This window comes from Lycorma delicatula, chromosome 1 (assembly GCF_047948215.1).
Source record: "Lycorma delicatula isolate Av1 chromosome 1, ASM4794821v1, whole genome shotgun sequence".
Classification (NCBI taxonomy): domain Eukaryota; kingdom Metazoa; phylum Arthropoda; class Insecta; order Hemiptera; family Fulgoridae; genus Lycorma; species Lycorma delicatula.
The window spans coordinates 256,212,410-256,224,474 of NC_134455.1; the positions used below are offsets into that span (position 1 = coordinate 256,212,410).

Here is a 12,065-nt window from a genome sequence, read left to right on the forward strand (position 1 = left end):
CCATAGCAGTCTTGTTGCTGGCAGCATACACAATTGCCAAATCATCAACATAGACGCTTTTGCTGATTTCTACTGGAATGGCTAATATCAATTTATTAATGGCAATCGTAAAAAGGTACCGCTCAACGGCAAACCTTGTGGTATGCCATTTTCCAAGCTTCTTTCAGATAAATATTCATTGATGACGCGTACTTGAAAAGTGCGGTCATTCATATAGTTGCTGAGTCAAACTGGCAGATTGCCACGAATGCCCCATTCATGTATCTGGAGCATTACTCCATGTCGCCAGGTCATATCGAAAGCCTTCTGAAGATCAAAGAAAACTCCGACACAATGTTTCCTTGTAATAAAGTTGTTGTATAATGTTCTCTAAGCAGATCATTTGATCTGTGGTAGAATGGTATTGTCGATAACCTGCTTGATAAGGTGATATCAGGTTCTCTTTTTCTAAAATCCAAACGAGTCTATTATTAATCATTTTTTCGAGTATTTTTCCCATAGCGCACGTCAAAGAAATAGGACGGTAGCTATTGGGATCTGTTAAATTTTTATTTTTCTTCGGTTCTAGAACAACATGTGCTTTTTTCCACTGCTGCGGGTACATTCCATCCCGCCATATTTGATTATAAAGTTCTAATAATCTGCGTTTTGCAGTCGTATTCAGCTGCCTCATCATGTTATAATGGATTTCATCCGGACCAGCAGCTGTGTTGCCTGCTTTCTCCAACGCTTTCACGAATTCTTTCATTTTATAGGGTACATTGTATGTGTAATTATACTCAGTTCCGAAATTTAGTAGACCTTCAAGTTCTGCTTTTTGCGTCCGAAAATCTTCATCGTAGTTAGCCATTTTGCTGGCCTTGACGAAATGATTGGATAATAACTCTGCAATTTCGTTTGGAGTGTCCTTGATTTTATCTTCATCTTGAAGGCTAGTTATGGGAGCAACGTTTTTACGCCCACAAATCGCCTTCACTTTCCTCCAACATCTGATGCAGTAGTAGTTCTGTCAATGGATGACACATATTGCTGCCAGTTTCGTTTCTTTGTATCTGTCATGAGTCGTTTTGCATACGCCCTGTATATTTAAAGGCAATAAGATTATCTATTGCAGGATGTTTCTTAAAGGCGTTATATGCTCTTTTCTTCCTTTTTATTGCTTCACTTACTTCTTCGTTCCGCCACGGAACGGGTCGCTTAGTAAGTTTCCCAGATGTTTTGGGAATATATCTCAATGCCGAGTCAAGTATCGCATTAGTTATAGTGTCGACGTCGTCTCCGATAACTACTGTTGTTTCGGGGAATATCGTCCTAGTTGTGAAGCTCGTCCAATATGCCTTATCAAACTAATATCTTTTAGAGATGGGGTATGTTTTTCTTGTAACATCAGTTACAATTTGCTCCGGGAAATGACCACTTCCATGCAAATCGTCTAAAACATGGAAGATGTACCTCGGTGCTATCGATCTGCTTATGAGAGCAAGATCTACAAAAGGACGTCGATCCATCTCTGGCATTGAAAAAGGTTCTTGACCCATCGTTTAAAAGATTAAGTTCGGAATTCATCAGGAACCTTTCCAATTCTCTTCCGCGGGTATCTACTCGATCCGATCCCCAAAGAGAATTATGAGCATTAAAATCACCCACCAGTAAAACAGGTGGGGGAAGCTCAGAAATTAATCGCGCTATGTCCTACCAATCAAAATTCGACAAGTATATGCTGCAGACAGTTATCTGAAGCGGACGCTTCATTCTAACGGCGACCGCTTGTAGGTTTGTATTTAGATCAACCGCTTCGGCGGTAGCTCTAGTAGGTGTTAACATAGTTACTCCACTTCTAACTTTTACATTTGGCGGTTGATCTCGCCGAAATATATCATACTCTTAATTTAAAATTTCCATTTCGGCGGTAAAGTGTTTCTTGCAGACATATACAAATCGGATCTATATCATGTACCAAGCGTTGGAGTTCATGGATGTTTGAAAAACATCTATTAATGTTCCATTGTACAATCGACTCGCTAATTTTAAATTAAATTATGGCCTAGGTTTACCTTTCGGCCACCCTTTTTTTCTCCATATTGCGAACAGCTTTGTGTTTGCGGAGAACGTCATCGCCCGGATAGATTCCGGTCTCCGAATCGGAGACCACCGAAGCCGCCGACGACGACGGATATGGATAGGCGCCGATTGTGAGGCGGCGACTTCCTGACACGGGAATCGCACCAGTCACCGCCGGTGGAAGGGGACACTTACCCCCCTGTTGGTTTTTTGTGGCCTCTGTGGTTTAGAGGCAAACTGAGTTGCAGGAGGCTTGAGAGCCTCCATAACAGACTCTGTAGCAATCACTTTCTTCCTGTCATCATCAAGTATCTCGCTAAGACGAACTTGGAATTCTCGTTTGGCGTCCGTTTTCTTCTTTACAGGAGCAGCTTTCTGTTTTGGAGATTTATCTTCAGGAGGCTGTACTACTATCTTTGGCTTAACAACTTCTTTACTGCTGAAAGGCTTAATTTTGTTTTTGATGATCCTTTCAATTAAGCCAGCCAAAGTGGGTGCAAGTTTCTTAATAATTTGAGCCTCATCAACAGCAACTGGAGCAGGAACAGCAGCCGCAGCCTGAGCATAGGTTATTGTTGCTCTAGGTTTGCGGGCATTTACTATCTTCTTTGCTCCGAAGTAGCTGACTTTTAGCAGGGTTTTTACATCTTGCACAGCCACGAGGTGGCTGTGCAGGAGACTTTTATCCTCCGCGTCAAATGTCTTGATATTTAACAAATCTAAGTGTCCCGAACAAATAAAGGCTAGCTTTCATACTGGATGTTCGTCCATTCATCCTGACTCCATTGCAGTGTTTTGGATGTCATAAATTCAGACAGTAGCGCTGTGCACTAAAATCAGATCTCTCCTTGTTGTGACCCACAGAATCCGCTGGTTTATGTCAACTGCCATGGGCATCACTGTGAGATCATAGGTACATAGATTTTTATCTGTTTTAGTTTAAACAAATTACATTATTCTCAAAAGAATGAAGTTTAACAAATTTAAATGTTCTGCTGGAAGAGTTTTTTTTATTTAAAATTGACTGCATTTCTCATTCATGGCATGATTTTACATAATTTATAAGTATGGAACTAATTTTTCTCTTGAATCTTTTGAGAATTAATGCAGTGCTGATGACAAAAATGAACAATCCTTTCTAATATATTTATACTGTAGCCATTATTGTATTACTGTTATTAACCTTGCTTCATAGCACTTTATAGCAAAACACTATGTTTGATTTTATTGCAAAATTGATTAATTTGATCATTCCAAGAAATTTGGCATCTAATAAAACACTCGAAGTTTTCAGTTCGGCACTATACTAACATTACCATTAATAAGAATTCTATCTAGGTGATTTGCTGCGTTATATCTACCTGAGAAGGATAATATCCTGGTTTTGCCCGTATTTAAAATTAAATATTTACAATCTATCCAGTGAATAACGTTTGAACTGTTAATGTAGAATTTTCAAATCTTTTTAAATAATTAGTTTTAGATAGTCAGTTGTCATTAATTAAATTTGAAAGAGGGGCAATAACAGCATCTATGATTTCTTTTAAAATATTGGCAGGGATTTCATTAGTACATACCAAACTGATTTTTTATTAACTGAATTAATGATATCTCATTCTAGAATTATTTTGATATTTGTAATTTTAAATGTGATTTCAGAAAAAGGATGAGGTTATGAAAGTTGAGAAAGCCCAGAAAATTATAATATATTACAATTCACTACAACGAGTTTTTATACATTACGAATTGTTGCACCATAGGGACTGGTGCTCTTTTAGTGTTCAGGTAAGCCTCTGATAGGTATTTGAATCTTGTTCCATCTAACTCACAAAATATAGTGAAACTTTTGTAGAACAATATTGAATACAATGCAAGTCCCTCTATAATGATAGAATTTTAGTGCATATTAATAAATATATTATAAAATCAATACACAAGTGCTGATGACAAAAATGAACAATCATTTCTAATATATTTATACTGTAGCCATTATTGTATTACTGTTATTAATATTATTACTGTAATCATTATTTTTTAGCATTCTGGCTACTTTCATGCTTGTTGACAAATAATAAATATGCTGCCATTTCTTGGAATATTTAATACACTAAACAATGTGCATTCATTCATTCTTTAATTGTTTATTTCCATTATTTTTTCTTAATACATAGGTTTGTCTTAATATCCTCTATGTGATCAAAACATAATTTTAGGAAACTACAATTGATAAATTAATTCAATTAAAAATATTAGTAAATATTAAAAGATTAATTAAACAAGTAAGCCTAAGGGATTAATGTGAATAACAAAAACGTTTGACAGAACAAAAGAGAAAATTATTTATAAATTAATTACTTCATCAATTGGTTGGTGCTCTCATTAAGAAATTCTTTGTTTTACCTTAACTATAGACTTTATTGATAATTACTGACTGCAAATAAATAGTGGAGTGTTAAAAAGCTTGGGAAGATAAATATATTCCTTTGGGCAGAAATGAATTTTTTTTTAATAATACCACCTTCTCTTTTTGTTGTTTTGCTCTTGGTGAATACGAAACTATTTGGTTATTATTAGAAAAATGATGAATTTCTAATTATTTTGTTTTTTGCATTTAATCATTTGACAGTTACTATTAGTATTTCATATTGGCAGAATAGAGATTCTACCAGGTAATCATATGACTTGAGGAATATAATTCTTAAAATTATGTCATTGGTTAACAAAACAGCATCATCAGCAAATTCATTAAAAGGTCACTTTCACAGGCTTTGATTTTAACTTTGTTTTCTGTTATATATGACTCCTAAACCACTTTATTGCAGTCTATTGTTTTTATTAAATTGTGCAATCCACAATTTGAAAAAAATCAAAGGCTTTTACTGAATCTAAAGAGTGTAAAATGGTTTTTCCCCTTCATCTTTAACTTTAGTAAATATGTCATTTACTAAATTCCATCAGCACATGCAATTAAAACATGGATATCTAATTTTGAGGAAACTGGTTCGGGAATGAAAAAAAAACCTCCAGGCCGTGAGCGAACCGTCCGTACACCACAGAATGTTAAAGATACAGTCACAGGAAGTCCATATCGGTCAATCCGTCGTTTCTCAGCATATTTACAATCGCATAGTACAAGTGTTCGAAGAATGTTAGTGAAGGACTTGCAATTCCATCCATACAAGTTGCAGATCGTCCAGGAACTGAAACCGAACGATGCAGTTGTGCGAGCACAATTCTGTAATGTAATGCTTCAGAAGATAAATGATAACGAAGAGTTTGTTCACGAACTGTGGATGTCAGACGAAGCGCATTTCCACCTCAGTGGATTTGTTAACAAGCAAAATTTCAGATACTGGGCACAAGAAAATCCTACGCAGCTACACCAGCGTCCGTTACACAGCCAGAACGTGACCGTGTGGTGTGCTATGTCATCTTACGGTGTTATAGGCCCTTATTTTTTTGAGGATGACAACGGTCTTGCCATTACAGTGACGTCGGCTCGTTACGTAGCCGTGCTTGAAACCTTTGTTGTGGAACAACAAAAGAGATTTCCACCGATTGTTAACACAGCCTGGTTTCAACAAGACGGAGCAACGTCACATACTGCACGAATATCGATGGCAGCTGTACGCCGATTGTTTGGACAACGTGTCATTTCACGAAATGGTAGCATTAGATGGCCTCCCAGATCGCCTGATCTCTCAGCTTGCGTTACTTTTTGTGGGGTCACCTTAAAAGCAAAGTGTTCCACAGTAGACTTGCTACAACGAAAGAACTGAAGGCAAAGATCCGAGAAGCAATTGCGGAGATTCCAGTTGAGATGTTACGTCAAACCATGAACAATTTAACGAAGAGACTTCGTGAGTGTATACGTAGAAGTGGAGGTCACCTGCAAGACGTCATCTTTAAAAAATAAACTAAAATGAAGGTATTCTAAAACGGCAACATTTGTACAATTACATGAAATAAAATTAATTTTCTTAACAAAATTTTTCATTAACGTTATTTAATTTTTAGAATTTCCCGTTTCTTTGAATCATTCTGTATTTCTTAATTTCCAGTATTTTTAAATTTGTCCTAATATTAGATACTGCATGTTTATTACTAATAGGTAATCAGATATATTAGAGAAACCTAGTTTGCTTTTTTTATAACTTCTAAAATGTTCCAAGAATCTAGGCTTAAAGGATCTAGTGGTCTTTCCTATATAAATATGGTTACAATCATTGCATTGAATTTTATAAATACCAGTCAAATTTTAATTATACAGTATTACTATATTACAATTATAATAATAAGACACCTAATAAGTTATAAAGATAGTGATTCATCTGATTTATATAATTTGAGTGGTATTTATAAAATCGAATGTAACAAATGTAGAAATATTTTTCGCAGAAAAGACCACTAGATCCTTTAAGGCTAGATTTTTGGAACATTTTAGAAGTTATAAAAAAGGTAACTGGATTTCTCTTATGTATCTGATGAAGAATAAACATATAATAGCTGATATTAGCACAAATTTAAAAGTACTGGAAATTAAGAAATATATTATGAATACAAATAGCAAGAGATTAGACATTTGAGAAAGATACTATATATATATAAAAATAAAAATTAATTTATTATGATCAACCTTCAGACAGAATATGAGGATGACAGTATTTTGAAAGCTGCAATAGATGGGATCAGTTAAATGAACAACATGCATAATTGCTTTAATTAATTGATTTTGATTTGATCTTATGCCATGACATCATATTTTTACATATGTAACAAATTATTACAATTTAATTTTTAATGTTAATTTTTTTTTAAATTAATTTTTAAAGTTAAAATTTTAAATAAAAGTTTAAATTCTTAAAAAAAAGATTAAAGGTTTTAAATTTTAAATAAAAAAATGTATGATATGTTATTATATTCTATGAAGTTTCTAATGTAATTTGAGGTGGGTATATGAATATGTAATGGAGCTGATGATGCGAGTAAATCGCAAAAGTGCTCCTGCAAATATAGTTGAATAAGGTAAGTCAAACTACTTTATTTATTCTGTACTTTGGGTGAACTAATAAAATATATATGTATAGTCAATCAACAATTTTTTCAAGACCCATATCCCTCTGTACTAATATATGGTATATATTATCCAACTTGATTCACAGAAAGTACAGAAATTAAAAAGTAATTAAGATGACAATTTCCGTATTGTTTCATAATTTTACAATAGCACTTTCACAGCAACCCACATATTCAGTTGTAATTTTCTTTTTCTAATTTTTATATCAACTACATATTAAACTCAGACATTTAAAACGTGTACAAAACAATTTTGATAATATATGTAATTTAATTTTTTTATCAAAATAAATTGAAAATTAAGAATTAAAATATAAAATCTTTTTTTAAAAATCACAATTTAACTTTTTTTTTAAATATATAAAAAAAATTAAATTATGAAAATTGAAAACTACATATATAAAATATGATGTCAGAATTGATAAAATTAAAATAAATAGAAAATAGAATAAAATATACTATGTATCATGGCTAGCCAACATTACAGTACTGTATCAATTTTTTTTTAAATATTTTATTTGTTAATTTTCAATTTTAACTTGATACAAAAATGAAATTACAATATATTATTAAAATATTTTTATATATATTTTAAATGTCTTCGAGTTCAATACGTAGTTTGATATAAAAATTAAAAAATTAAAATTACAACTGAAGATGTGGGCTGCCATGAAAGCACTATCTAAATTTATGAAAAAAAGGTCATTTAACCCTAAAAGCCTGCAACTGATCAAAGAAATATGTTTTTCTAATACTCAGGGACTCTGGGTTGTCGGGCCATCAAATGTACATTGTGTACCGAGGTGTCTTCAAAAGCATGACCTCATACGCCGCGCCGGTTTGGGCACTTAGGTGGTTGGATATGAATAGAGGCACGTGTTAAAAATTTAAGGAAAAATTTAAGGGAGAAATGCCAAACAAACTCAGGGACTCCAATACCCATGGGAAAAGTCCCTGCCAAGGACCGAAGTGTAACTGACTCATACTTAGCGGAGCAAGACTTTGGCATAGCTAACCTCTCATCAGCTCACCCTCAACCCGGCTCCACCACTGTGAAGAGGGATGAGCACTCCCCGTCCGTACTCCGCCCACCATCAGCAAAAACAGATCACAGTTATGTCCCTCGCCTACGCTGCAAACGGTGAAACCGAGAAGCACAACCACAACCAGCTTGGGACCGCCAATCCCATACTTCACAGGAGAGTTCCTGAGCAAAACCATTGCTCCGTTGGGAGACATAAGCACGGATGTACCAACGTAACGTGTCGTTGTCTGCCCCGGATGTGTTCATAGATGTTATTACATGGATATGAGGTTGGGTTTATCCAGGGCATTATTGTAATTACACTAATAAACATCATTTTTATTTCCTAACATGTAATACATGATTTTAATCTTTTTTTTTTTTTTTGATGAGGAAAGCGAATATGAACTCACAACCTTCTATCACCTACCATTTTGGAAAAAAGTTTAAATTTTAAAGGATTTTTTCATCTTTCAACGTAGTTGGCATTTTAAGCTCCTATATTGTATTTTGTTAGCTCATTTTTTATTTTTTAACTTTGTTAACATAATTTGTAAGCTATAAATAAACAATATTAGACAAAGAATTACATCATACCATAGTCACATATTATGACATCATCTAATACCTATGAGTGAACCTTCATGGACATGATTAATCGTGTTTGTGCAGGTCAAAACATCTGAAAAAAAAGCTGTATTGTTTGTATTAAACACTGTATTTAGGTAAGAATTAATTTTGATCAGTCATATTGCTGTCTTAAGTTTGTTAACAGTGCAGTGTCATAAAGCCTCGAAATTGTGTAAATTTTGCACAGTTGACAAGGATGCCTTTTGTTATGTATGAAGTGAGTTGACCGTAAATCCAATAGAAAAAAACATTACACCTTTAATTAAAAAAGCATATCATTTGTGTAAAATTGGTGATCAGGATAAGACGTGGGCGCCACATATAGTATATACTAATTCTTCTGTATATTTAAGAGGATGTCTGAAAGGTACACGGAAGGCTTTGCCATTTGGTTTACCTATGGTTTGGCGTGAACTATATAACCAATTGTTACTTTTGTTTAACAAGTGTGTCTGGAATTTCTAACAAATCTAAATATACTGTAAAATATCCTTCACTACAATCAGGCTTGTACCTCACAGTGAAATATTCCAGTTCCTGAGCCAACTGTGAATGTACGTTTCGAAAGCAGCGATGAAGAATCAGGCAGTACTGAAGAAAGCAATGATTTTGATTTTGTCTTATATCACAAGGTAAATTAAATGACGGTTAGAGATTTAAATTTATCAAAAAATAAAGCTGAACTGTTAGTATCAACACTGCAAGGTTAGAATTTATTTAAAAAAAAAAAACATTTCGGGCTTTCAAAGCCGACAAAAATAACTTTCTCAGTACTTAACTGATGAAAATAATTTGGTTTATTGCACAAATACTGATGAGCTTATGTTGCACATAGGACAAGTTCATAAACCTGAGGACTGCCGCCTTTTCATAGATTCGTCCAAGTATACTTTAAAATGGTTTTACTACACAACGTTAAAAAATATCCTTCGATACCATTCGCTTATGGTATTAATTTGAAAGAGACATACGATGTGATGAAAGACGTTCTTGAAAAACAATATAAAAAACATAGTTGGAATATATGTGGTGATTTGAAAGTTGTAGATGTTTTGTTAGGCATGCAGTTAGGCTATATTAAGTACATGTGTTTTCTTTGCGAATGGGACAGCCGAGCTTGGGATAAACATTATGTTAACTCCAAATGGGAAAAATATTAAAATTCCGCCATCTCAAGCCTAGGACTAATGAAACATTTTGTAAAAGCAATGAAGGAGGATAGTCCCGGATTTTTGTACTTTAGGCCGAAATTTCCGAAAGTAAGTGAAGGAAGAATTAATGAAGGAATATTTGTTGGTCCTCAACTAAGAGAGTTGGTCAAAGATGATGTATTTAACTCAATGTTAAATTGTGTAGAAGTGCAGCTTGGGCTTCATTTAAAGAAGTTTGCAAAAATTTTCTCGGCAAAAAAAAAATCCGACAATTACTATGATATTGTTAATCAACTTCTTACTTCATACAGAACTATGGGTATATCTACCCATACAGAACTACAGAACTACAGTTCTACAGAACTATGTAATATATCTCTGAAAATACACTTCCTCCACTCATATCTGGAAAAAAAGCACCAGCGAAATCATTCTAACACAGGTATGGCCATGCAAAGTTATAAATTTTACAGATTTTAACTATATTTCCCGTAATTTTTCTTTGAAGCATAATTTATTTAAAACTAAAGGTAATAGAAAAATTGTATTTACAGATCTGTAATATATGCAAAAAAGGAATTCAAGAAATGGTATCTTAGAGAAACATTAAATTTTTTTTTGCCTATCGGTTTTATTATTACAATTCCTGTTGCAGTTCATGGAAGAACATGGACCTGCTACTGGCTGCAGAGAAGATGAAGATGATTCTACTTACTGGACGACAGATCCCAACTAACAGTGAGCTGGATATCAGAGAGACTTTAACAATCAAATGCAAAGAAGCAGTTGAGTACCTGAGAGTCAGACTTAACACAAAGCTAACATTTGTAAACCAAATCAGGAAGCCTCAACTAAAGCAGCAAAGACACTGACAGCACTAAGCCGCCTAGACCCACACAGAGAATAATACTAATGAACTAAAACGAAGAAGATTTACTAATGACTGTCACCCACTAAATATGGGCAGACGCACTACAGAAGGAAGCTTATAGGAGACACATAGCATCAGTACTGAGGAAGGGAGCATTGAGGATCACATCATCGTACAGTGTCAAAACCAGCAACAATGGTAATAACAGAAATGATCCCATTTGACTACTGGCATTGGAGAGAAGAGAAGCCTCTCTGAAAAGGACCAAAGCAACAAAGGAGCAATTTAGGCAACTGACCTGGTCTAAAGCCATGAAAAACTGGCAAGAGAGATGGAACATGAGAGGAGAGGCAGAAGGACTGCCATGCTGGTGGCAGACCTGGATAAATGGTTCAAACTCCTGTTTGATCATGTATATTTTAATAAATATCTTTTTAAGATGGACAAAACCAAATGATCCTGGATGATACCAAAGATAACGAGGAGCACACCTCTTTTGAATGTGATAAGAGCACCATCAGAAAAGAGCTGCAATTTGATATTTGTGAAATAATTCTGGAAACTCTGGTGTAGAAGATGCTCACCAGCAAGTGTAGTAGACAGAAGATCCAAGATTTTTACAATTGATCCTACAAAGAAAGAAAAATAACCTGGATTAAAGAACAGCTGAACCAGAATGAAATAAGTAAGAGAAAACAGCTGGTGCATGAGATGTCAAGTCAAGGTCAGGTCACCATTCTGAGCTAAAGCGATAAGCAGTTCTGGGATGGATTAATTGTCCTTGAACAGAGGCTGGGATATTTAGTGGGTGGGAATCCCACATACGAAGAACTATATAATCAGTTCCCTGAGATTGTGCATAAAGCATTTTTTCCCCCTTTATAACAGTAAAAAAAAATTATCACTGTCACGGTCATCCATTATCATCAGTCATGTATCTATCGTCCATTTGTCGTCAAGTATTCATCATATGTAAGAAACTTAGCAGTTAATAACAGATAATAAATACTTAATACATTATAAAATAGTGATAATATATTATAAAATAAATGCAAATATTTTACCATCAAAGTTAACAAAATAAGTCAAATAATTTACCTCTCAAATAATAAAAAAAATTTAGCCAATAACCAATTATTACCTTTCCCTCCTTAAGTCAGTGCATAATTATTTTAAGATTTAAACCTTATAAACATAACTCCTTATAAACTTCTCCAAAATAAATAAACAATTTGAATTTTTTTTTTAAATT

At 34.0% G+C, this 12,065-nt stretch overlaps 1 protein-coding gene across 1 annotated transcript in view; it reads left to right on the plus strand.

The window, feature by feature from the left end:
- The window catches only part of kl-3 (dynein heavy chain 8, axonemal kl-3), a 744,292-nt gene that overhangs the window by 521,095 nt on the left and 211,132 nt on the right, over positions 1 to 12,065 (plus strand). Inside the window, exon 12 of the mRNA XM_075354364.1 lies at positions 3,721 to 3,846. Coding sequence (XP_075210479.1) covers positions 3,721 to 3,846 — 126 coding nt within the window. The remainder of the gene's footprint in view (positions 1 to 3,720; positions 3,847 to 12,065) is intronic.